This window comes from Halictus rubicundus, chromosome 9 (genome assembly GCF_050948215.1).
Source record: "Halictus rubicundus isolate RS-2024b chromosome 9, iyHalRubi1_principal, whole genome shotgun sequence".
Classification (NCBI taxonomy): domain Eukaryota; kingdom Metazoa; phylum Arthropoda; class Insecta; order Hymenoptera; family Halictidae; genus Halictus; species Halictus rubicundus.
The window spans coordinates 3,357,338-3,384,837 of NC_135157.1; the positions used below are offsets into that span (position 1 = coordinate 3,357,338).

General features: G+C 39.2%; 4 protein-coding genes across 6 annotated transcripts; 3 read left to right on the forward strand and 1 right to left on the reverse strand.

The window, feature by feature from the left end:
- On the forward strand, positions 1-7,506 carry LOC143357164 (arrestin domain-containing protein 17-like). 2 transcript variants are annotated; one of them, XM_076793447.1, is made up of 8 exons: positions 1-128; positions 3,015-3,155; positions 4,355-4,569; positions 4,872-5,054; positions 5,722-5,921; positions 6,559-6,767; positions 7,184-7,312; positions 7,374-7,506. In XM_076793447.1, exons 1-8 carry the CDS (start codon positions 11-13, stop codon positions 7,391-7,393), a joined length of 1,215 nt encoding a protein of 404 aa, XP_076649562.1. In that variant the 5' UTR covers positions 1-10; the 3' UTR covers positions 7,394-7,506. The 2 variants fall into 2 exon arrangements, with proteins under 2 accessions (XP_076649562.1, XP_076649561.1); XM_076793446.1 differs by lacking the exon at positions 7,374-7,506 and having other exon boundaries at positions 7,184-7,344.
- Positions 7,507-8,367: 861 nt separating this feature from the next.
- On the forward strand, positions 8,368-16,590 carry LOC143357163 (arrestin domain-containing protein 17-like). The gene is made up of 8 exons (XM_076793444.1): positions 8,368-8,517; positions 9,912-10,067; positions 10,546-10,760; positions 11,063-11,248; positions 11,313-11,512; positions 12,312-12,520; positions 13,262-13,390; positions 13,464-16,590. Exons 1-8 carry the CDS (start codon positions 8,400-8,402, stop codon positions 13,478-13,480), a joined length of 1,230 nt encoding a protein of 409 aa, XP_076649559.1. The 5' UTR covers positions 8,368-8,399; the 3' UTR covers positions 13,481-16,590.
- On the reverse strand, positions 14,793-18,127 carry Lolal (longitudinals lacking protein-like). Its single transcript, XM_076793455.1, has 4 exons — positions 17,971-18,127; positions 17,190-17,422; positions 16,904-17,118; positions 14,793-16,832 (listed from the first exon to the last, which is right to left on the reverse strand). Exons 2-3 carry the CDS (start codon positions 17,376-17,378, stop codon positions 16,924-16,926), a joined length of 384 nt encoding a protein of 127 aa, XP_076649570.1. The 5' UTR covers positions 17,379-17,422; positions 17,971-18,127; the 3' UTR covers positions 14,793-16,832; positions 16,904-16,923.
- A 1,945-nt stretch (positions 18,128-20,072) lies between these two features.
- Positions 20,073-23,790, forward strand: LOC143356906 (CCAAT/enhancer-binding protein). 2 transcript variants are annotated; one of them, XM_076792954.1, is made up of 2 exons: positions 20,073-20,715; positions 20,794-23,790. In XM_076792954.1, the coding sequence occupies exons 1-2, from the start codon at positions 20,638-20,640 to the stop codon at positions 21,700-21,702; spliced, it is 987 nt and encodes a 328-aa protein (XP_076649069.1). In that variant the 5' UTR covers positions 20,073-20,637; the 3' UTR covers positions 21,703-23,790. The 2 variants fall into 2 exon arrangements, with proteins under 2 accessions (XP_076649069.1, XP_076649068.1); XM_076792953.1 differs by having other exon boundaries at positions 20,074-23,790.
- The last annotated feature ends 3,710 nt before the right edge of the window (positions 23,791-27,500 follow it).

Consider the following 27,500-nt stretch of genomic DNA (forward strand, 5'->3'; position numbering starts at 1 on the left):
TCTAAGCACGATGTCTTCATTGGGGACGTTTCGTATAGAGTTCGATAAGCCGGATGCCACCTACGTGCCTGGTGAAATGGTAACAGGTAGCATTATCTTGGACATAGCGAAGGTCAAGAAAGTCAGAGGTAAGCTTCGAATACTATGTATTGAATAGAGATGCAGTGCGAATACGAGGCGCTGTCGACATCTGAATTACGCGGATAGAACATACTCGAGATATAGACCAATCACGACAAACGAGGTACAGGTGTATACCAACACAGACTTAAGATCAGTGTATACATTGCATCTTATAGTCTTTTCTGTAGCATTTGGGGAGGCTCTAAGATCCCCCGTACCATTTCGGTGTCGCATCCAATGCTACTGATAATTCACGGATTTAGACGTGTTAGCAAGAACTGAATATTCGGTATACTTCATTTTGACTACGGATCCTTAATATGATTTGGAGCCTACATTTGAAGAATGAATTGCAGAAATGTATGGATGTATTACAAAAATGCGAAATATATTAAAGTTAATTTTGGTTTATTACTCATGTAATTGAAGATGGTATATTGCAATAGTTTTACATATTTTTAATTAATGCTCTGCTTCATTAGCAATTATTGAATGCGTACACATCAGATATTTGCTATTCATGTCTTTTCTTGCGTTTGAAACAAGTACTTGTAACTTCAATAAAATAAGCTTGAATGTGTTTGTATTTTTCTTATGTCTATACAAATAAGAATTCACTGCATTTTAACAATTTAAATTGAAGTTAATTGTGTTAGTTTTTGTTATAATTCTTTCAACCAAAATATAAAGCCAATACAAATTTTCTACGATATTAGTGCAATTCTACTTTGTCCAAAGAAACATTGCTTTATTACATAGTATCTAGAGAAATAATACGTAAGGATATTTATGCTCATGAATCTATTAATCTACGTTAGTGTAGTAGTATACTTCATTTCCACCGTTCTAGTACACGCTTCATGTACATTTATAACCGCCAAATCGTATTGAGCACCCGTAGTAGAAATGAAGTATACAGAATATTCTGTTCTTGCTAATACACTTAAATTCATCAAATAACGATAAGGTTGGGTGCGACACCGAAGTGGTATCGGGGTTCTCAGAGCCACAAAACGCCTAAACAAAAAAGCCTATAAACTGCAATGTTTGTACCTCCCCGAACAAAGCAGTGATCGTGAATGATAGTGTACCGATTCAAAATTTACGACTACCAGACGAGTCAAATAGCCTACTTTAAATTCTTTATTTTATTGTCATTAAATCTAGAAAGAAACCTTTGCAGAAATTGTGTTTATATTGTAACGAAAATAAAATGGAGACCCAAATACTGGGATCTTGTAATTTTTATAAAATGGTTTGAGAACTTTACACTTAGTGGTTGGTAACTCTTGAAATTTTTAAGAATTGAAAAATGTTTGTAGTAAACAGTATTCAACTATTTTGTTACCAGAAAAAGAAACTATTTTTAGTCGATATAAGTGAATAATTATTGTGAAAAAAAAATAATAGTGAGAAAACAATAGTTTGTGGTGTTTTGTTTAGACCGTGAATTATATGTATTTATGACAAAACTAGTTGGTGTAATTTAAAACAGTATAAAGATTAAAAGAATTAAAAAATTTTTACCTTATTAAGATTATTAATGTAAGAGGGAAACTTATATGATTATTGTTTCCTGTGGTTGACAATTTTTATTTTGCTCAAATATCTGCAGTCTAGTTACGAACATGCAATGAGATAGTTAAATAAATACGATGATTAATTTATTTATTACTTAAATTGATAAGTCCAATTTTTAAATTGGCAGCGATCTGATTTCTAACTTCATTACCAGCATTGCATTGCAAGGTGAAATGTTATGAAATACCTATGTACTTCCTGTAAACATGTTTTGATTGACGTACTGTTTTGTTGATTAAGAAAGGCTTTCATGCATTGAGATAAAGAGACGATATGGTAAATCGAAATTGCGATAACCAAAAGCGATAAATGCATCGCTCTAATGTAACCCGTTGATATCACAAGCATTACGTACATATAAAGGATTTATATAAATTATTTCTGCATAACGATTTGTACGTAACTAAATACTATTCCTCGATTTTAGGTGGGCGTGCAATACGTACGTCCTATAATTATCCCGAAGATATTATTAAATCGTTAGTATTACAATATTACTGCGTGGCTCGGTTTTCAAACATTGTTTTGATCTCAGCTCAACGCTAGAAACGCGGATCAAAATGACTGGTCTTGTGTTTTTATTACGCAATTATTAAGATTATGAACTTGCTATAGTGGGACTTTATTGAATACAATTATGTGGTCAGACACTTTCGGGTATATTCTCGGGTTTATAGGAAATCGGGAAATTGTTGAAAACAGCAAGTGTTGAATTTTTATTTTATCTTCTTACCATATAAGAAATCAGCTTTAAAAATTTGTTACACATAAACGACTGAGAATATCCAAAAACTTGTGTGGTTATTTTAGATTATCTCGTAGAAAGAAACTTACTGTGTTCTTGAATATATTAACACATTGCTTACCGCATTAGTGAATAATTTTTTGGGGGTTTATTTTAAAAAAGATTTCGAATCTCTTGTTTGATGCAGCATAGTCATTCAGAAACTTATTATTTGTAGAGATTCCTATTTCACGTGTATTTCACGAAATTATTATGTTACGTTACTGAGGATAATTTGTTGGTTTATGATTGCAATTCCTATTGCTGTTGAAAGATCTGTTGAAAATTCCTTAGCCATGGACCATAGACCTTCAAAAATTATGAAATAGTCACCGGTAGATAATGTGTTAAAATGACTTCAAATAATCGAAACAGGGGGAGGAAAAATAATATTGAAAAGTTATGAGAAAATAGTGACACACATTGCACAAAGTATGCAAGTGTGGAACATACATTGCTGGACTCAGATATACGATAACGAAAGGGACAATGATTAATTCACCTGGATCTTATTAATGAAATATAGGATTCTATTTCGTTGCCAAGGGGGCGGCTCTTGTTCGTTGGACGGAAACAAGGAGAAGAAAAGGCGAGACTGAACGCCTAACCTATTCCGCTAGTCAGAAGTATTTTTCTGTAAGAACCGATATTTTGGAACCAAGTGAACGTAAGTTTAATCACTCATTCAATCGGTGAACTTCTAACTGAATTAGTTTAAGGTCTAAATGGATTTACCTACCCTTTGCGGACCAGGATTATTGAGGATACTAAGGAAAATTTCCTCAGAGATCCAGATCATGTATCATGATATTTTTTTGTACTCCTCGTAGCAATATTATATCGATGTTCGTCCTCAAAGGGTCAAGTAATCCGCATTCTTAGGAGGTGAAACACAAAAGCATAACAATAACCATTAGCATTCTCTGTATATTTTTTCTTATCTTTACAGTTCATAGCACGATGTATGCAAGACGCAGGTTGCAACTATATCTTTGTGTTTCGCCTTCCAAAAGTATAAAAGGAAATTTTACTTATGTGTAGACTGCGGAAAAATGCTCTCAGTGTTAGTTAACTCGTATGTCGATACCTAAAATTTTCTATAACATTAAATAACATTCTAATTATTAGACTTCATGGTTCTAGGGCACGTTTGTATGCCTCTAATTTCTAAATCAATTTATGATTATTCAGAAAAAGTAGAAATATACAGTAGAACCTCGCTCGTTGCATAAAACAGGACCAGAAATGCATGCAAAAATAGAGGATGTGCAACGAAAGAGGTAACCAATCATAATGATTCGTACTGTCGATCTTATTGCTTTTACGTAGCCACTACAATCCCCACCACGAGTTCCAGAACCAGTGTTACCAGATCAGATGAATTGACTCGAATTGAGGGGAAAAGTTGCCCCCTCTCTCTCTCTCTCTCTCTCTCTCTCTCTCTCTCTCTCTCTCTCTCTCTCTGCCAGTAGCGGATTAATCACGTGACATTGTGACACATGTACGATAGAAGGGAAAGGGTAGAGTGGTAAGCAAGTCTTAATCTGGCGACTCTGTCCAGAAAGTTGAACACCTCAGGAGTGGCTAGCAGGCAATTAACGAGGATTCCGTGCAATAAACGAGGTTGCAACTAGCAAGATTCTACTGTATAGCAATTTTATGATGCGCCATACTCAAAATTGTAAAGACAAATCGAAACGAGGTGCTGCGGGTGCCCGAATATTGACATACGGGTTAATGTTCAGTTGTAGTTTTTAAAAACTAGAAAATTCTATAGATGCATAAAGATCCGCAGTCTACTTATGATATGCGTTTAATCGTGTATATATTCTTGAATGTTGCAATACTTTCTTTAACATCTTCCAGTCGATTCAAGAATAAATATCCCGGAAGGGCACCATCAGTTTCCGTTCCAGTTTCAAGTACCCTCTAACATCCCTAGCAGTTTCGAACATGAGCATGGTCACATCAGGTACACGGTGAAAGCAGTAATCGACAGGCCCTGGAAGTTCGATCACGAATGTAAAGCCGCGTTCACCGTGGTCTCCATTTTAGATCTGAACGCACATCGAGATAAATGCGTAAGAATTCACATTTTACTATTGCAACACACCACCGATTCGAACCATTAAGTAAATTATTAGGTGTACAAATTAATCTGTAGACCGTTATTCGCGAATTTATTAATAGTTTACAAGCAACTAAAATACCATTTTGTTCTTCAACATCTCCATCACTTTCTATGTGTTAACTCCATCTTACAAATAGTTCGACAGACTTTTCGCAAATAGTTAAAAGATTTCGATTCAGAATAAAGTTACAATTGATTAATTGCGAGAACCACGAATTAATTTATATACTTCATGTGATCTTTCTCGAACAGTTAGGAATCTACGACGAAGATGAAGAAACCTTCTGCTTCTGTTTGTGTAATAAGGGCGCGATGAATATAGTCACCCAAACGCCATCTTCTGGATACGTTCCTGGACAAGCGATCAACATTATGGTGAATTACAAAAATGATTCCGAAATTCAAATCACGAAGATCACCACGAAATTGAAACGAGTAAGTAACTTTAGAACTTGATTAAACCTGAAAGAAGTGTCAATTATAGAGATAGTAGAAACGATTTCCTGATAACTTTTCGAACAAACTTCTTTATACAAGCCTAGAGTATGATAAAAACCGTACGATATCAGAATAAATCCAATCTTGTCATCATTATAATGAAAGATACATCAGTCGCGTTTAGTGCTCGGTAGTCCTAGTGTTAAATATTGGTTACTAGACTGCCGATTTTCATGCAAAATAATAATTATCCAAGTCTATCGTAAGAGACCGAAATTAAATGAAAACGTTTTTTCTCTTTTAATTCTTTTAAAAAGCCGATAATAATAATCATTACATTAAATTAAATAATTAAAATCAATTAAAATAATGATAGATTAAATCAATTTTTTTAATTAAAGTTCAAAATTAATTAAAACAATAAATAATTTAAATTCTTCTAATGTCTTTTTAGTTTGGAATTTAACTTATTCGTTTTTATTATAAGTTCATAAAATTCGCCGTCTATTCATTACAAAAGAATAGAATTTTTTTTCGACCTAACAGAAAGAAATAACAGATATTTTGCAGATTCTGCCCAAAATCCTCATCACGAGTCTGACTGGGTGTTATATTGCAGGCGGTCAATATCAAACGACAAATCCCTTTTCATTTTCCTTTAAAGGTACTCAAGCTTCATGCGACTAGCAAGACCAAGACCGAACATAGCGAAATTTCGTCCAATTCGTACGCAGGACCTTTTACATCGCAAGGAGTTGCCAATCTGGAAATTAGGGTTCCACCGATTCCACCGTCCCACCTGCCCTTTTGCGATATTATAGACTTGAACTATAACCTGAAGGTTATCGTCCATGTCACGGGTCTGTAAGTATGCATACGAATAAGATATCTTATCATGTTGGAATACTGATAATTCGAGATACGGTGAGATTATCCATTAAACGGAATAATATTCGTGCGAACCGAACGGAAGTTTAAATCCTCGATTTCAGGGGCACTACAAAATTTTCGCTCCTTTCGATTGTTTTCTTTTATCTTTAACATTCATAATCAGCTACGGAATAGTAATAGCAGCAATACTATTTTTCTTTATTATTAGCATAAAGCAAATTAATGGAAGACAACAAAATAAATAATTTCACAAACATTTCCAATTTTCTCATCCCAGAATACATTTTTTTTTTTGTTCTCAAGGGCTTCGCTGTAACAATTAAGGTTACTGAACAAAATGTTTAGACTGTTAGTTCATTATTTAAACATTGCGCGGCGATGTTATAATTCCCCTTTAAATAATTGTCTGGGAAATGAACAGTAATTGCAATACAAATAAGTATCTAAATCTATTCCTGTTTGTTAGCTATTCTAATTCGAGAATTCCAAGCTACATATAACAGTCAAAGAAAATTCATGTTCTACTTTGTCATGTGTACTACCAGACTCTTGTTCGGGGATCAGATGTAGTTTTACCTTGTACTAAAACGTTTTTTCGTGAAAAAATCAGCTATTGCAAAATTGAGAGGAGCTATCCGCTTCTGATTGGATCAATTCCACTATACTGTGCGCCGAGTACACCACCTATTGAAAAGATAAATATCACGACTCATCCCACAATGCCAATGCCTGAGATACCCGGTACTTCTAATTTACCCCCACCGCCTCCTGGGTTCGTCATCCCGGATCAAGCTGGTGCCTCCCTTGATTGGAACATACGTAAGAAACTATTAACAAAATTCACTAATTTTTCTCTCATACGTGCAGCTGCTAGGTTGGGCAAAAGTATGCCCAAAAATGTTTGGAAAGACAAACCATAGTTAATTAGTACCGCTGGTAACGCTGCAAGTATTCCTCTTGTCCAAGACACAGGGCTAAGCCAGACTCTAAATATCACTCTAAATCAATTAATACTTTTAGTAACTCTACAAGTATTTGTCTTTCTCAAAACACATCGTGGTTATATCTAGATTACAAATTAAGCTACTTTCTCCTTCATTTAAGAAGCCTTGCGAAATAAATTATTTAAACATTAAATAGGATTTATAAAATCAAGAATTTTTTTATCAACACGATGCATGCTCGGAAATAAATTAGCCGTTTTTTTTTAAATTTTATTTTCCCCTTATGTACAGCACCCCCATCCTATGAGGAATGCATGTCAGGAGCGCAGAACATCAAAGACGATGACGAATCTGATCACGTTCAAGGCGCAAGTATGCCTTTTTCGCCCAAGTATCCTGTGTTTCATTATCCGTCAATTGGTAAGAGCTTAGATGTAGCGGACCAGTAGTGATTTCTATTTTAATCGGTATCTTTTATTAGATATGCAAGAGAAACGATAGCAAAACTACAAAAATGAGCCGCAGGAATCTTGCAACGATCAAACATACGCTTTAACGCATTCGCCACTAGCCATGAAGAAAATTACATTAACCCCTTGCTCTACAATATCGAGTCATACTCGTGATGAAGATTCTGAGCAGAGTCTAATAAATATGCATGTTATTAATTACCTTTAAACCGAAATAAAATTCTATTTTGGCGTTGCTAATGTACAGCTATTGAAGAACATATAGGTATACAATAGATATAAATTTTCTCCTTTTTTTAGAAAATTACGAATTACAAAAAAGTTCTAGTCACTGAAACCGTAAAATGAATCGTAGTGCAAGGTGTTAATTTCACACCTGTGATTACTTAAAATTATGACACAGCGTGGGATTGATATGCGTGGTAAATATATGCATTATTTATACACGATTGAAGTATTGCAGTCACATAACAAAATTACATATTCGCATGATTTATTTCATATCTCAAAAAAAAATCATATCATTCTATCAACTTACATCCTTTTCATCCCAAGTGTCCCTACAATAAAGTACGACTGTCTCTTTTCATGTTCTCGGACGTTCAAAAATTCCTATGGAAACCCATTGTAAAATCGACTCAAAAATTCCTCTTACAATCGAGTGATTCTGTGAAAGTCAACAGTAGCGCATTTTCGATTTTTCTATTTGACCTCGTGTTTCGTTTTGAAGCTAAGCGTATATGCCGCGCCTATGCTAACGTTGTTATTGATAGAGTGATTCGTCCGGAGTCTACCGAAGTCCCCGCAGTGAAATCATGGCTCAAGATAACGGAAAATCTATCAGCATGGATAAAAGCATGGCTAATTGCTCGTGAAACTTCTATTAAGTCGTGAACGTTACGAGGAGACAGTTCACACGCCTGTGTAATCACGTTATTCTGGCTTCCCCTTCCACAAAATTCCATCAATTTGCCAGTGGACTCGCTCGATAAGAAAGATCAAAGCAAGACGCCAGTTTTCTGCGAGTTCTCAGCAGGATGTCATCGTTGAGGACGTTTCGTATAGAGTTCGATCGACCGGTCGCCGCGTACCAACCCGGCGAATTAGTGACGGGTAAAATTATCGTGGACCTGGCCAAAGACAAAACCGTCAGAGGTAAGTCGCGAAACCCGCATACGAAATAAGAGAACGTATGTTGAACAGGAGGCGCTGATCTACGACCGACATTGTGACGCGGAAAATATTCAATTGTGAATCACCGACTACGATTACAGTGGTCACGAAACATTCAACTTTCCATGAAAATAGCGTACTAATCGAAAGTAATGTCATACGTCAGAGAGTTGGAAAATGTTTATAGAAAACAGAGACCGGTTAACTATTCTGCAAAAAGAACAAATTATTTCTTTTTATCGATTATTTGTTTTGGTGATTTAAAAGGGTAAAGAAATGAATGTTCAATTAAACATTTATTCATATATTGTTTTGTGAAAATTTACAGTGAGTTACGTCTAATATCGTACACCGCATATAGAAAAAAGTTTCTCATAGAAGAAATGGTTTCGAGATAATATTGATGGAAAAATAGGACAAATAAATGTTTGAAATGTACCTGATTTATTATATCAAATTGGTGAACCTTTGAGTTTGTAAAGAACTTTCTGAATGATTTTATCTCACTGTAGTTTGAGATTTTGCATTCTAAGTAATGCATTCTGAGGTACTTGACAAAAAGAAAAAGTGTAATAGCGAAGAAAACAATGACGCTTAAGATCGATAAGCGATAACATCACTGTACAGTGAATCATTCTAATATATCCCGCATTTCGTACTACGAGGTGTGTGCATAAATTATTCCTCGGTTATACATGCGGGCGCTATTATTATCCTCCAAATATTATTAAACTGTTAAAGTTACAATTTCGGCACATAGCACAGCTTTCGAACAAAGTTAACGTTAAGCTTAACACTAAAACCAGTCAAAATAACTGGTTTTAGAGTTTTTATTTCGTGACTATTATAATTAAAAAGATGCCATGACTGAAGATTATTGAATACATTTATTTTTCGAACATATGTAATAAAACTAGAGCTAAATTAGAATGAATACCATTCATTTTCAGTGTACACTAGTTGTAGAGTGGGTGATAAAATTATAAGAGCAACTTGCACAAATCGAAGGGTTTGCGTTAAAACAATAAATTTTTCAATAACACCCCAAGCACACCGAATATTTTTTCTGAAATATTCACGTTCACAGATTGAAAATATAGTAGAGTTCCGTATTGTATGTGACATTAAATGTACAGTAAATCCACGATTAGCTTAACGCGATATTGGTAAAAATTAATTTTTTAATTACTTGGTTTATCATCACATCTTGAAAGTTTAAATTTCATGAAATAATGCAATGATTTAGTGTAAATGTAATTTTATACCATACTTTGATATTATTGCATGCTACAGAACATTTACCCTCGTTATTCAGTAATCACTTTTTGACTACTATTGAATACTAATTAATAATGAAACTAATTAATAATATGTAGGACTCTATTTCGTTGCCAAGGGGATAGCTATCGTACATTGGACGGAATCATCAAGTACAACCGATTTCGATGGCAAAAGCACAAGTACCACCGAAAGCTATTCTGCTGATCAACACTATTTCACTATAAGCGCCGATGCATTGGGTACACGTGAATGTGAGTGCAACTACCACTGTACTTTCTTCAAATCCTTTGAAACCCTTCAACTTCTAAATATGTATGTGCTTACTACACCATATATGAAACCGGTATTGTTAGTAGTTACAGATTAAAGAATACCAAGGATATTTTCCTCAAGGATTTATTAGGTCGTAACATAAATCCGTATATAATCATACTTATCTGCATTTGCAACGGGTAACAACTAAATCGTTACAATTAAATCATATTTATAATTGAAACCATACGAATTTATGTTACAACCCAATAAATCAACTATCAACGTCTTAAAAACTAGGAAAAATAATAATTATGTACTGATCTTTTGTTGCATACATGATTAAATGATTTCGGAAATTAGATGCATAAAATTGGAAAATACCGTAAATGCATAAATATCCGCAGCCTACATATTATATGTATTTAATCATGCGAATATTCTTAAATTGTACAATATTTTCTTCAACATCTCCAGCGAATTCAAGAGTAGAACTTACGGAGGGATACCATCAGTTTCCGTTTCAATTTGATCTACCCTGTAATATTCCCAGTAGCTTCGAACACACGTACGGACATATCAGATACACGGTGAAAGCCGTAATCAACAGGCCCTGGAAATTCGATCACGAATGTAAAGCCGCGTTCACCGTGGTCTCCATTTTAGATCTGAACACACATCGAGATAAATGCGTAAGAATTCACATTTTACTCTTGCAACACACCACCGATTCGAACCATTAAGTAAATCATTAGGTGTACAAATTAAACTGTAGACCGCTATTCGCGAATTTATTAATAGTTTACAAGCAACTAAAATACCATTTTGTTCCTCAACATCTCCATCACTTTCTATGCGGTTACCCTACCTTACAGGTAGTTCAACCATCTCCAATACAGTGGTTGAAAGATTTGAATTCAAAATAAAAATATAATTGATTAATTGTGAGAACCACTAATTCATTTTTATACTTAATATCATCTTTCTCGAACAGATAGGAATCTACGACGAGGCTCAAAAACGCTTCTCGTGCTGTTGCTGTAGCATAGGCTCGATGAACATAACTATCCAAGTACCGTCTTCTGGTTATGTTCCTGGACAAATAATCGGCACATTGGTGAATTTCGTGAACACTACTTCCGAAGTTCGTATAACGAAGGTCCATACAATTTTGGAACGAGTAAGTGAAGCCATTGAGATTTTGAAAATCGTATGGTTATCGTTCTCTTCATTTTTCCTTTAAGGCACTTAGATTCCATGCAACTTCTAAGACCAGGACCGAGAATTTCGAAGTTACGTCCAGTTCATACTCAGGACCTTTCAACACAGAAGGACAAGCTAATTTGGAAATCAGAATTCCCCCGATACCGCCGTCCAACTTATCATTTTGCAAAATTATAGACTTGGACTACAACCTAAAGGTCGTCATCCATTTTACAGGACCGTAAGTTCAAATACAAAATATCTTATTTGGTTGATAATTTGAAACATGATTAAACATCCATCAAACAGTATAATCTTAACGCTAACGGACGGAAGTTTACTTTCTTGATTTCCAATGCATTGAACTGTATATCTTTCGATTGCGTCTTATCTATTTAATTGCTGTAGTACACCGCTATGCGTCATTAGCGCGAGTTTCCATTAAGAAATAGAAAAAGTATCCTAAAGCTATTGTTTTATACTAAGCTGTGCTTCGCAGAGAAATTGCGCGTCATGTCCAGCTTAACTATAGCGTAATGACTGATATCGTCACAATCTTTCTTCCAATTGATGTGTTCCATGATAAACTTCTCTTTCGTCGTTGTCGATAAACTAAATGCAGGTTTAGACAATATGATCCAACACTTCCAAGCTGCGTACCTGAGACAAAGAAAGTTACATCAACTTATTCGAACTACAAGGTGTTTCAGTATACATGGTACAATCAGAAAAATGAGCCAAGAGTATGCGATAAAATTTTCCTATTCGTGGCTCGGTTTCCAAGAAAAACAAATTTAGAAGTTCATTACATTGGGTTGGAACGAAAATTCCTAGCATTTTTAAATTAAAATTCAAATTTTCATTCAACATTCAACAATATATCTTCCATTCTGTTCTATTACTTTTTGCCATTATTAAGATAACTTATCACGTTATTGAATAAACCTATGAATAAATGTCTTAACTTTAACTTTGTATTTCCATTTAAAAACGCTATGAACCTTCGTTCGAACTCAATGTTTTCCTTGTTAACAAATCAGGCACCTCAAAGTTCAGAAGAGTTATCCTCTTCTGATTGGATCCGTGCCACTGTACATTGCACCGAGCGTACCTAGCGAACCTCCGAGAACCACGAAAGAACCTGGTCAATCGATTCCAATGCCGGAGCCCAGTGCTTCTAATGCACAACCACCACATATTGGTTTTGTTGTTCAGGACCAAGCTGGCACTTCCACAAACTGGGACATACGTAAGTGATCATTAACCAAATTCAATGATATTTCTTTGTGACACGTGTTACTAAAATCATGTCCTAGAAGAAAGAGTATTAATTATTCAAGAATTATATATTTACAAATCCTTACGAAATAAATGATTTAATTCTTTGCACTCGAAACTCTTTCAACTGCAGAACCTAGACATCTAGACATTTGATTAACACTAAGTTTACTGAACATGGTCTAATATTTTTAATTTACAATTATTGAGATTGTAAAACTGCATCCATAAGGAATTATCCAACAAATTTATTTCTTTGGGTAAACATATATTACAAAAAGAAATGGTTAAAAATTTGAATAGACACATTCTCGTTATTTTAAAATAGTCACTCTTAGTGCTGCATAAACCTAGTGTTAAACAGTTTATGTAAAACATTTTCATTGCATATGATTCTTTTCACTTTGAATGAAAAGTTTGATTGACTGTCATAATCATTTTATCTAGACATTTTCTTCATAAATGCATAAGATCTACAGTCTACTAATAAGTAATCCTCAGTAACATAATCTAATAATTTCTTTTAAGAGTATCATATTAAAAAGATTAATGAGCTACTTTGTGATACAGTAAAATTACTAAGATTCCTATTACTGAGTGTCCGGTAGTTTGAATGTTATTTGTGAAATTTTCTTTAGCAACACGTTGCGAAGTCAGTGAATGGAAATAAATTAGTATTTTTCATGAATATTTGTCTTCCCTTTGAATGCAGCACCTCCATCTTATGAAGAATGCGTGTCAGGAGCTGAGCACATCAAAGATCATGGTGAATCCGACTATGTGCAAGGTGCAAGTACTCCTTTCTCGCCCAAGTATCCTGTGTTCAACTATCCAGCACCAAGTAAGATTAACTCTGCAGAAACTAGATGCTATAAATTAGAGGACTTTCTTTTTAATAGAATGTTCGTTTTTAGGTGCGCCAAACAAATGAACGAAGAACTAGAAAAATGGGTTTCATTAAAACTGGAGCACGTGTTGAACAAAACATGTTCGAATGAACTGTTACTATTCATATGAAAAAGTTTTTCATTGAACACTCGCAACTATACCAGCATACTCTTCAATGAACTGTATTTGACCAACAACGATGAACTGGAAACGAATATACATACCTCGCTAGACGTTAGTTTTACTATATATTCTTATATAAATTACTTTATGCTTTTATATATATACAATTGTGGAATTTTTTGTATCGCGAAAACGCATAGTGTTTCTTTTTTTATTAGCCTTTTTTAAAAGAGCTGTAAATGTCCTTTGAGCACTAACAGGTTACGAGACATTCTATTTAGAATAAACCATAAAATTCAATTCATTCTAGAATAAACTAAAGTTCAATCTTATCAGTATTATAAAGCAAAATGTTTATATATGACGTTATGTGCTCGGTAGTTCTGCTGTTAAACATTATTATTAATTAATTGAACGCTATGCTTCTCGCAAAACTGTGGTCCATGTCAGTTTCTCCTAATCCTTCGCGTGTTCCCGGCCGATGTCGGAAGGCAACAAGGGAAAAGCAACGGTTTTACGAAAATGATATATTTACACAATTTATTTCATATCTCAACATCGTCATATTTTAATCATAATCATCATCGAGTCGTATAATTAGAAAAAGGTAACGATATATAATCGTCTGCAAAAAAAAAGATAGCAAAGGAAAGAAGAAGAAGAAGGACAGGGGAAGAAACATTGGTTCAATTTCACGGAAGTAGCAGTACAAAAAGAATGAGAAAGATTCGTCGCAAAAGAAGTTATCGATGGAACGAACAGATCGCAAATCGGACTTCTGAAAACGAATTCGAACAAAGGGACAGGTAAGTAATGAACGAACGAAAAGAAAAAGAACGATTAATAATTGAGATTACGTGGAGAAGCCCCTCGACGGAAGCGTCGGCTAAAACGGAACCGGGAGAGAAGTGTGTGGAGGAAGGCTTATCAACAAGTCGCGAACATATCTCGAATCGATCACTCGTAATAACATTTCCCTCTACTCTAATAAATGTATATACCTCAACTTCGCAGTTCAGCAAATACACACGGTACGAATCGCATTTCAACCACCAAATGCCCGATAAACGTGTCATTGTAGGAACTGAACCCAACCGTCTTAACGTTAAAGGCTGTCTTAAATACTGAGAACAGACACGGATCGCCATTTTTTCGCGTTTTGTTTTTCTCGGTGACTTGCTATCGGATGACAGTGAAGATGTTCTGTTTCGGTTTTTTCTTTTTTTTTCCGATTTATACTTTCGATCGGTTACTTTCATTCGGACAAAGTAAAACTTATATGTGTGAGAAATTGACACGCGACGAAGAACGCGATTCAACGAAGATTGATAAAAGTCAATTCCAATGACCGTGACGTTTAATTGCTGCTGGTCCCATTTCGTACTATTCGTCAAATCGTAGTCACAACAACGGTTGTTATCACGCTCGCCGATGCCTCGTGTTGCCGGCAAAGGATCCCGTGTGCGGTTCTTTCCTTTTCTCTTTCGGGTTTTTACTCGGTTCTAGTAGCAATTACGAATATGGTAGTCACAAGAACATCCGACGCAGAATTAAATAAAGGCTAAGCTACGAGAAATTCCTGTACACCGTTCTCCGGTTTCGAGAGCGGTAATCCTAAGTTAGTGGCATTCGGTGTTAGAGAAATACTCGTCAGGCAACGAGTTCGGAGACCGTGATACACGTGGCGGAACGAAACTAATCGATCGCGTCGGACGTGACAATGTGTACGTTTGGATTTTTATTTTCTTTTTGTCTATGTCGCAAGCCGCAAAAGTAATTTGAACTCGACAAAAATCGTCGATAACGAAAAGAAGATATCAGTTCGAATAAGCAGAGCCAAGAATCTCGTTCGGAAAAGCATTCGATGTTCGAGAAATCAGAAAAGAGTATATAAAGCGAAAGACAAATACGGATATCAAGAAAAAAAAAATTAATACTTTAAAAAACGAGAAACGGTGAAAGCGCTTGGACATTTTGAATATATTGCGTAGATCACGCCGCGGTCTAATGCATGCATTTTCTTGACTCGATAATGTTTCCTGACATTTTCCTCGTCTCTTTATATTTCTCTTGGATTATCCTGATTCGTCGGGAGGGGAAAGGAACTGTGCGCTCCAACTTTACAAAAATTTGCTTCGCTTATATTACAATAACCTTCCCTCGATTTAAGACATTCAACCCTTAATATATTATTATCATAAATAAATTTGGTCTATCGGTAATATTGTGAATACGCCGGTACAAATACTGGCAGTATTTGGTTAAGTAAAAAATCATGGTCACTAGAAGAGGTAACTGGTACCGAATGGAATCTCGAACGTGTGAAATGAGCATTTCCTTTTCTTTTCTTTGTTTTGGTTTTCTCGGTTTCTAATGTGTTCCGATCGTAAAGTACCCAGCAATGAGAAAAACGACTCATGGGACAACAAAAGAGAGCAATGTACGACACGCTCGTTACAACTTCCAGTAAACTTGATTTAACATTCTTCATTGGGATTGCCGGAAGTGACGCAGATCTATTCGCGATGCGATCCGAATTTCGTGCAAGCCTGCTGGCCAAGAGAACGTGTTGGTAAAAACATTGATCACCGAGAAACAATGTGTGTGTGTGTGTGTGTGTGTGTACGCGCGCGAAACAATGTACAATAAATGTTACCGAACGTGATCTCGTTAAAAAAGTTACGGTAAAAAAATTCTTGAACACTCAACAATCAGAGACACGCAGTAGATTTTTGGTTTGTTAGTACTCTCGATACGAACATGCAGAAATTTGAATACCTTGCGAATAGATCTGCTGTGATGTCACTCATAGGAAAGTATAGTGAGTCAGTACATCCATTTTAAAGAACAGGTAGTTGCAATGATGTCTTTTAACATTTCCGTTTGATCCACAAAACTGTCCCGGTCAGCATGTATTGTAAACTATTTGTGACCCACTTATTTAGTTTCTTTTTGCAGCACTTTGTTTTAAAAAAATAATTAATGTTATTGCTGCCATTGCGGTATGGCGCAATGGGTTCAAGACAAACATCAACATTTCGTCTCTACCATATCTGTATACATACATTCAATACAACATTAACATTAACTGAGATTAAGGAAAGGCATAATTTACATTGTCGCCGTGTGTTGATCCAAGTCATGAACCAGAGGACACTGAGTTGTGCACACGTAACGTGTGTTTCATTTTTATAGTGTATGGTATGTCTTTACGCGATCACTTTACATTATTACACTTTGTTTCATTTTCAGTCCGCACGCTTCCCAAAATCCTGCAACGAGAAATTTCTAGTCTAAGTTGTACAACATTCTCTACAATAATGATAAAATGATAAATCCTTACCACAACTATATGTGCATCTCTTAACCTTCCCTCTTAATGGCACCAGGTGCTTCTGCCAATCCTTTAACTTTCAATCGATCAGCTGTTTTAAGAAATGCGGGAAGTTGATCTTGCGAGACATTAACTTCTCCGGCGTACATAAATTCCAAAATAGCTTGCAGGTGGCTGTATGCGACGTCTTTTAGAATTATAATGGGATGTTTGGACGGATTTTCCTATAACACCTCACTGCAGTTAATAATCTGATCCTAAACGATTCAAATTAATGTAAAGAGCAAGAACATACCTCTAATAATGACTTAAAGTAAGGACTACAAGCGGACAACACCATCTTATGTGCTTTACAAGTCTGACCATCACAAGCTAACGTCACATCCGTGAAGCTTTTCTCATCTCGTAAGTGTTTAAACGACGATACCATATTAGATTGGAAATCATTCCATTTAAGAAAAAACTGTTGCTGTTCATCTGCCATTATTGACACCCAATATCCAGACAATCTTCCCTCGAAATAGTCAGCTGAAAATATTCTTGTTGATCAACATGCAACCTCTAATACTGCAGAAAGCATAATATTACAACACATAGTTAGAAACATAAGGATGGTACGAACTAGTAAAATGCAGAAGCATACAAACACGCGTATAAAATCAACTGTTCTGCTCACGAGCGAAAAAACGATACCGCAACGACGAAGATCGATTTACATATAAAAGATACAGTTTCGAAAATGTGCACGGGATGGAATGACGACGAATCGCGCGTAATTCAGCGTACCAGATTTCGTCTAGGTTAAGCGAAAAAAACATTCAACAGATTAAATCGGACGTGTTTGGAAGCGTTTGCCGAACCGAAAGCGGAAGCAAAGAGCAAAGTATCGTGGCGTAACGAAAACTGGTTTTATCCCGAGGTACGAGTATCCTTCGTGGTACGTGTTAATCGTATTTTGTCATAACAATACGCGTACATACGACGGGTCGTTCCGTCAAAGGGACTCGCAGGCCCGAACACGGGCCAGAAACACAAAACGCGGGTAAAAAAATAACCTAACGAGCTCGTTTACTCACCAGAAACTAACGGGTCACCAAATCCTCCGGGTTAACGGTGAATCACAAAAGGAACGCGAAAAATATATACACTACCGAAAAGTTTTTACGCGAATGTTACGAATTTTTTTGTTGCGGCTAATATCACGTCGAAGAAATTCGGTCAAATTCGGATGTTTCCGTCGCAGGTCGGTTCGAAAACACTGTACCGACTGGCGGCGGATTCGATTACCGTGCGCGAGATGGCGCGCCAGGAAACTTTTCGAGAAACGCTTGGAATTCTCGCTTCATAAATGTCAATCCAAAATTGTATATCGACGTCAGCGTGCAAAATGTATTCCCAGCTACATTATTAGCAGACTCGACCTCTCGAAATGGTTTCCTCTACGAAAATAGAGATCCTGTATCTTGCCGTTTAATTGTCGGTTTCCCGCTCATTTTCGAATTCCATTTCAATTATTCGCAATATCCGAAGAAAAAATGTCGGTACATACATCTTATACGATGTGTTGACATTTATAGAACGGTTGAATTCCTAACAAGGATCTAGCGTCTAGCACCGATAATATCCTCTCGCGCTTTGTTACCGCTAATTGCGCAATCTCACGCAAGCAATTGGACAGTTATCAGCATACGCGCTAACTGACAAATCGAACTGTACCCGCTACTACAGTGAAATCGATTCTAATCAATCAGACTACGATTACGGTAACGATAACCGTACGGTTGAATGGCTTGTGATAAAAATCGCATCGTGTAAATAGAAACAGAAGAGACGCTAAAGTCTTGCACTAATTGAAGCGCGAAGATTGACAGCCACGTTGGTTCATTATGAATCGTTGAACGAACGTCAATTGATATCGCTCTACACCTACCGTTCGCCTAGTAATAATTAGATCATGAAGATCTTAACTTACTTTAACCTTTTAAGAAGTCAAGTTAAGTCGTCCATGTCTTCGTCTAAAAAAAAAGCTAACAGCAAGAATAAAATAACATTGAAAAGTTATTTAAAAACATTCTCTGACGTTTAATCTGTTTCTTCTGAACTCCCTTAAGTTTTTCCTTCTTAAACAGTGAAGGACAGTTAAAAGTATCTTTGCTTCGTTTATAGCTCACGATATTCTCTGGTTAATGAAAACAACGTTCATCATTTCTAATTTTTAGAAAACGATCTATGAATATGTAAATTATAAAGATTCACAGTTTACAGTGACATAGACGTACAAGATAATCGCTCCAAATCATTGTTATTAATACTTGGCTTGCTTATCTAGGTGTCGATGGCCGATAGATCATTCGGTTAACAGTAGTTAAGATTCAAAACACATTTTCGATATGTTTCGTTATCGATACCTATAGCAAATTTTTTCTTATACAATTGTTACGATTCTAGAGCTTGTTCCCCTACCTAGGTAACTTAATTATCAATTTCATTTCCTCCTTCATTTTAATACCATTTCATAGAATTTTTATGGTAAAAGGCGGTAATGAAGCGTGGCCCTATATGGGCCGTAGGGAAAACAGTTTGGCAGGTTGACCCAGAAGGGTATCGAATTAGCATGCCGTTCGGGTACACCCCGGCAATACCGTACTCTCATTGGCTATGCACCGCGGAAGGGAATGCGGGAGAAGTTCGAAAAGGACCGCGGGAATTCTTTGAATGTCCGCGGAAAATCTGTGGTCCGAAAGGGAGTAGATCGGCATGTATGAGTCCGTATAAATAGAATCAAGAAAGTCGAGCACCGGAAAAGTTTTCCTGTCGCGCGCGATGCCGCGGTCGGGACGACAGCGTGTCGGCACGTGGGACGGACGAGGATCAACCGTGGGCCTGTTGGCGAGAAAAAGAGAGATCGAGTAAACGACGGAGGAGGAAGGGGAGGAGGGCGGGATAGATGGAAGAGGAGGAAAGATAGAAACAGTGAATCGAGTTGATAGGGAGGGGTGTGGAAGGGTGGAAGAGGTTGGACGCGTCGCGTCGCGGCGCGCGGATACCGCCGTTGTGGCGCGGATCGCACCGAGTAGAAAGAGGAGCGGCGAGGTGGGGAGGGGCAAGAGGGGGAGGGAAGCGCGTAGCGCGAGCGCAAGCGCAATGAGCCATGGAGTTGGTCTGAACGCGCGCCACATTGAAAGCTTGCGACATGCCGTGAAGCGGTTCAGTCGCGCGCCAGCTTTCGTGCGGGTGGTATCGTTTTCTAGTTTTCTCGGCGTTGTTCCCGTCTGTGGTGTACCGTGGCGAACAAGGAGAAAAAAAAGCCCGCGTAGGCGTGGTGAACATTTGACGCGTTGGCGCAGCACGCACGAGCAAACCACGCGGACCTAATCCGAATAAGAAAACGTGTACGATCCATCCGAGACGATTGGGATCGCAACGAGCGGTGTACGCGGTCGTCCTCGAAAATTGGAATAGAGTCGAGGGTCGCGCGATTTTGCTACTCTTGGCACCAGTGTCGGATCTCGGCTGATCGGCGCGCGCGGGAGCATCCCCCGGCTTGCCTGGCTGCTTCGAGATCGTACCCGTAGTGAAGTTCCCTCCAAGCGGCGGCCCGTTCCCTGTTTACCGATCGTGGGGTACCAACGGTATCTCGGGGGATCGGAGGGAGCTTACAGGCTGTCGTAGATTTCGGAGCGGGTGACAATAGGAAATTCGCGGATAGACCGTATCGCGTGTCTGTGATGTGCGAGTGAGCGATGGAGTCACCAGTCATGTACGATACAGCGGCCCATCAGGCCCAGGCCCACGGTGCGGCCGATCTGAAGAAGTCCCAGGTACTGAATAACAACAACAACCATCAGAGCAACAATAACAACAGCAACGCGCCGAACAACAACAACTCCGCCCTGCAGGTGAATCATAATCACAACCAGCAGCAGAACAGCGCGGTGGTCAGCAAGGTCTCGGCGAGCAAGGCTAGCCTTCACCAGCAGTACGCGGAACATTGCGCCGCGGCCGGCGAGCTGACGGACCTCAACACGCCTGAAATATCGTTGGATCTGCAACACCTGATCGACGATAGCCACTTTAACGACGGCCTGCTGGATATGCTCGGCGCGAACAACGGGGCAGTGAAGCATGTTCGAACGCCCGGCTACCCGCGCACCACGCTCGCCTACATGCCGCAACCGGTGCACAGCGGGGCAAGCTACCACCAGGGCAGCAACAGCTGCAGCGACAGCAACAGCTCCAGTTCCGAGTCGCCGAGCATCAAAGAGGAGCCCCTGGACCCGGCGGACTACCGTCGCCACTGCCCCCAGTACCCGCCAGGCGGTTACAGCCCGGTGACGAACGGGCCGTTCGCCAATGGTGCGCCAACCTTCACCACCCTGACACCGTCCACGGTGCCCGGCGGACATCCGGGCGCGCCGGTCCACCAACCACCACCCAGAGGTGGCCCGATGAAACCGGTGATGGCGCACCAGCATCACGCGAACACCGCGGCCGCCGCTGCCGCCAGGAAACAGACCAAGGCCATCGACAAGGCGAGCGACGAATACAGGAGGCGACGCGAGAGGAACAACATCGCCGTGAGGAAGAGCCGCGAGAAAGCGAAGGTACGATCGCGGGAGACCGAGGAGAAGGTGAAGCTTCTGGTGAAGGACAACGACCTGCTCAAAAAGAGGATCGAACTGTTGACCGAGGAGCTGAACGTTCTCAGATCCCTATTCAGCAGCGTCGGCGTCGTGCCCGAACAGCTACACCGCGAGATTTCGAGGCACCTCGACCAGTTCCAGCAGCACGCGGTGGGACCCATGTAGCGCACGAAGCCCTCCCCGAGCAGCGCAGTGGTATCGCGCTGCTGTTTACCCTTTCGCTCGTCCACCGGTGTCGGCCTTCGTCCCTCGACTTTCGGCCCGATACGATTGTGAGAGTAGTCGCGCACCGGTCGTCGACTTTTCCGCTTCCACGGAGACTCTCGATCTTCTCACAGCGCTCGAAACGATCAGACGTGTACGTATGGAGAACGTCGCGCGGTTCGAGCCGCAAACGCTACTGCGTCTTTGTCTAATTCCACAAGTGAGGAATGCGAGGTGCACGTGTATGCCTCGAGAGAGCCGCACGCTGCCGTGGAGAACAGAAAGATGCGGGGAGAATGGAGAACGGACGCAGAGATAGAGAGGGGGAGAGAGAAAGAGAGAGAGAGAGAGAGTGAGACAGAGAGGACCAACGATGGAAAAGGAGAGAGAAGCTGTGACTCGCTCGAGGAAGAGGCCCTCGTCGTTTTTTCCCGGGGAGAAGAGCTTTTCGGCAGCTTCTGGTCGACGACTTCGTGTGGAAGAAAAGTGCCTCCGCCTATGGCGAACTTTTTTACACCGAGTGCACCGGACATTTCCCCTCGCCTGCCCTGCCCCCACCCCTCATTTTCCGTCTGTACAAATAGGAACAAATGAATGGAGAGCGAGCGTTCCGCGAACGCGCGGGAGATGTTTTCCATGTAAACGAGAAATTTCGACTCAACCCCCCTTTCTTGTTTCCCCTAATCTTACGACCCTTATCTTACGTACACCTACCTTTTCTGCGACCTACTGTAAAGACTGGGTGGTTGGCATGTCACGTGTGTTTTTTCACGGGTTCGCCAGCTCATTCGATCGCGTAATTCGCAACACGTTGCGACTACGAACAAATCATGCGTCGATGTGTACGAGCGCATCAATCACACTTTCACAGCCACACGGGCCTCCGTTCGTGCACGCACGAGCCGCGCTAACACACGCGCGCGTAAACAATCGCGAATAAGATCGCGCGTACGTGACGCGAATGGACGAGTTCGTTCGCATAAATCTTCGATTCTCATGGCGGTATACATACATTTTCGATGCATCTTCCATAAACGTTCGAATACGTACGCAAACACGCGCATACACAAACGTAACAGAGGCGTGATGACGACGCGCGATGAACGCGCGGCTATTCCTCGCGCGATCCCTCTCGGATTTGTTCTTGAGATACCGGCCAATTGAATTAGACTATCTATCGTTTCTCATTACCAAGTACCTAAAACGACAAAGCGCACCGTGAACCCCGCGATCCATCGGTATCGTCGACGACGCTAGTTTCGCTGGTCCACGTGTATTTGTATTTTCTCGACAGGATGCGGAAGACGCGATCATCCGAACGAAAAAGCCGATGGTAAAACAAAAAAATGATCACTCTTACACACGCCCTTGTATTATAGCTCTATATTAATTTTATTATATTCGAGAGATGTATGTACATAAAAAAAGCTAATATATTTTGTTAGAGAAAAGAAACGAGATGCTCGTGTTTTATGAGTCAGGGTGAGTGAATGTGCGAGCGAATGGGAGTGCGAGGAGAGCGACAGAGGAACCGAAGAAAATATATTGTTGTTTAGCGCGCTTGTGTCCAACAAACAATCGTTATAGTTCTACGTTCCAATGCGGAAGCATGCTAGAGATTGCGGTGAGAGAGAGAGAGAGAGAGAGAGAGAGAAATTCTATATTTCGCCGACGTTACCTGGGACTCGGTCCAACCGAGTCTCTCACACCTTAAGTTACCGTAAAATCGCGTGAAGCGGGCTTCATTTCATTAAGTCTTTTTTTTTCGTCCTTCCTCGTTCGTAGATTCGATCGTGTGCGAGAGAACGATATTTGTTACTACCTTATATACGTACTTGTGCGACAAGTTTAATATTTTCTTCTTTAATTCTTTTTTTTTTTTCTAAGACGTTTGTCGGGTCTCTCGGTGATGCACGACTCAAAAACGACACGTGCACGTGCACGCGTTTCTTGGCGTATGACTGATGTATGTTAGGTACGAGATCACCTGCCACGGTTGTCTTATTGTCTATGCACAAATATATTTTGATATAAAAAATCGCACGGCTACTTCGCTCAACCTCGAACCATTTCTCTTCCTTCGATCCACGACTCCTCTGCCGTTCGACACGTAAATTACTTGCGGAATGATTACGCGGCAATTATCGTCGTACTTTGCTGAGTATAGTGTGATTTCATCGTTGGGGCGTTCAACTTGGAATCGTGCAATTTGACACCCTTCAACTCGCTGTGATTAACGATTAATTTTTCGAGAACAGATGAATATCTTTGTCCCAGTAAATTGGTTATCAAGTCTTTCAGAAAACCTCAAAAATTTTCATAGACTCTGGCTGTTACATACGCGTTTGCATATTCATAAGTCTCTTTTAGACAGTGAAGCTAAATAAAATTCTACTGCTCATAAAAGCACCAGTAAGGAAGAAAGTTCGTGCCGCTTTAGAGGTTCGTCATTATTACACTGTGTATGTGTATATACACAGCAAGTAAAAGTGAACTTACGTGTACTTAAACGAAAGCTTATTTAACAGAGAACATCACTAACGTTGAAACACCCTTTTGATACCGGAAGCACAAGCTACTGTAAGAAAAGATAGTTAAATCGTTGCAACGATACACTTTGCATATCGTTCGTCTCTGCTGAATCGAACGACTCAAGCTTTCTTGGTTAGCTGACAGTAACTACAGCCCGAAATCACATCGAGTACTTTCTTCGTCGAATTCCGTGTCCAGTAATTCGCATAAAGCAGTCGGAAGGTGGACGAAAATCCCGAGTCGTCGTCCCTGCTTTTCAATCTCGCCAAGACATATTTATATCTGACGGTCGCCGCGAGAAAACAAAATGATCGATCAAAACATTTCCACGTTTCTTTCGCGGCGACAGCGAAAGCAAACACGAGACACGGTACGCGGACAATGAAACAGGATCACTACTGGTTAGAAAGGAGTCTTGCTCCTTTGACGGAGGGTGGGGGAGGGGGAGGGTGGTGTAACGCATCAATAAAGTTGTCGCCCGATAAAAATCTTGTCCTGTACACGTTCATTGGCACACGTGCGCTCGCGGAAAGCAATCAGAATCGTTGCTCGCGCGAATCCGTCGGGTAATGAGTCACGAGATAAGTTTGTTGTTAGTCAGATAAATAGATTAACACCATTGTGACGATCGTGGCGTTCCTTTTGTGCTCGCCGGGGAACAGGATTCGAACTTCCAAGCGCGTTCGTCGATCTTGCTCATGGCATGTGGTCGAATAAGAACTGGACGGCCTTCAATTGCATAATTTTTTTCGTACGAGTACGCGAAAATACCTGTTGTTTTTCCAATATTATATATCAACGAATTTATTTGTAGCGCTAACTCGAAAGTTATGCTGCTCGAAAGTTGGCACTTTGCGTTTCTTATGCTTTCCATTGTTTCCCTGATAACGAGCCGTTTTTACGTTAACAACATGGCACCTTCCTCCAACTCGTGTTTAACACTAGGTTTACGGAGCACTAAAAATGATTATTTTAGATTTCCTTATAAAAATAACGTGAATATATCTATCAAAATCTGTAGCCATTTTTTTAATAATATATACCTAGAGAAATCGATTTGTTAAATAATTCCTCATGGATCCATGTTTGCAATCTCAATATTCGTGAATTGAAAATATTAGAATCCGTCATTTTGACGAGTCTCGTGAATCTAGTGTCAACATTATTTTTTTCTGTTTGAAAGGTGCTAAAAATGCTTCGGTTTTCTTATTGTTTGAATAATTATGTTCTTGGCATTTCACATTAAGCAAATCGTCTAAGCATCTTCTACAGCAGCGGTAGTAACAGTAATGTTTCTCGCGTGATTTCAAGCAACAAATCAAACGGAATGAACGTATTTTTATGACTGTCGGTTCTAATGATCTTTTCTTCAAGATCACCCATGATTCTGTACACACAATTCCTACCGTTGCGTGTTGTAGGTAGACGACGGACTTTATGCGTTTATGACAAAAATCGGTGGGTGCATTTTGAAATAGTGACAAGATTCAGAGAATTTTTAAACATCAATGCGTCAGTCCCTACATACTAAAATTAATAATCTAAGAAAGAACTTTCTATTTGGCTCCTGTTTCATGTAATAGATGCAGAAGACTCCAACATTTTTTAACTCCTTGCAGTACAACATCGAGTCAGACTCGTGTTGAAGATTTCGAACCGAACCTACTGAACGTGTATGTTAGTAATTTTCTTTAAATCGAAACAAAATTCTACTTTATTGGTATCAATATGGAGAACATATAAGCACTCAATAAGTCTAAACTTCCTTCTTTGTCTAAGAAATTATAACAAAGAAATTCTTATCACTGCAATCATAAAATAAGCCGTACTTGTCATTTAAAAAATGATTGAATACTGTTTCTACCGAGTCGTACTTGAAATACGTGTGAAGTTTTCGCACAACGCAAACGAATATAGTTTATTAGGTCAGTTAACCCGCGTGGCCAATGCGATCAACAGGTTCTCCAAGTTGGAGGACAATGCCGTGTTTCCACGCTTGCGCATTGGCTTTCTAGCATATTTCGAATATACTTCGAAGATCCTCAACACCACGTTACAGTTAATAACCGATTTGGCGTATTACTATCATTTGTCGACTGAAAGCACGCGCATAAATATGCAAATATCCGTAATAAGCGTCGACCACTGTCCGTTCTTAGACAGGCTCGATATTTGAGAGCCGTCCGTCAGTAGTAAAAGGTTCACCTCGACACGGCCGGAACGTTTTGCGAATGGATCTTATCGCGCAAGTGAAAGTGACGAGCCGGTGGGTCTATATTTGACTTCGATAAATCGCCGATGGACAACGGTTACAGCTGACGCGCGCTGCTTTCCCGAAAGTTTCGACCGAGGACGTGCCTCGGAGGAACCATTAAGTACCTACGCATACCAAGACTGCACGAACTTATGAGCAAAGTCCTCAAACTTGGCGGTGAGGTGTTTCTATATTTAAAACCTTTGACGAATTCGGAGGCTCTCGCGATACGCGAAATTTCGAAGAAGGTCTTGGCACTTGGGAATCTCAGGGGGTATGCAACCCTGGAAGACTAGTGAAATTGAGCGAATCAAATATTTTTTTCGTATATGCAGTTGCTTACGAAAATATTCGAACGCTCTCTAAAACAGAGCAACGCATATTTTAACATAATTATTAAATACAAAATTGTTTAAACTGCCCTTTTTATGTTTTCATGTAATTCCTACCAATTGCAATTTTTCAAAATCTTTCTTGCATGTCATTTAGTAAACCAATGCTTCTAGTTGTTAAAAAAAAAGGCAGATCCTTTGGTAGAATTTTAAAAAAGTTATTCTGTTTTAAAGGACGTTCGAATGCTTTCGTGAGCAACTGTAAATATACTGTAAACAAGACTTTTGTAGGGAACGTTGAAAAATATTTTCACACTGTTCTTATATATCTTTTATTGTTTTAGAATTACAAAATGTTCGTTTATACATCATTATTGAATTTCATGACCTTGTAAGCTCGTACCCAGCAAGAAAGCGAATGAAATATGAATAATACTAAACAACTTGAGGGTTACTTTCGACAGCGGGAAAGAGTTCGAACTCGCAAATTTTGCTGCTCGGTAATCTTCGGAACATAGGATAACGAACTGAAGGTCGTCTCGGAACCCATGATTTGCTTCGTAGCCTGCGAGAAAGCGTAAGATTCCTGAGTCTAGGAATTCGTAAAGAGTTAGTAGCCGCTAAACTTAGACCGCCTTAGA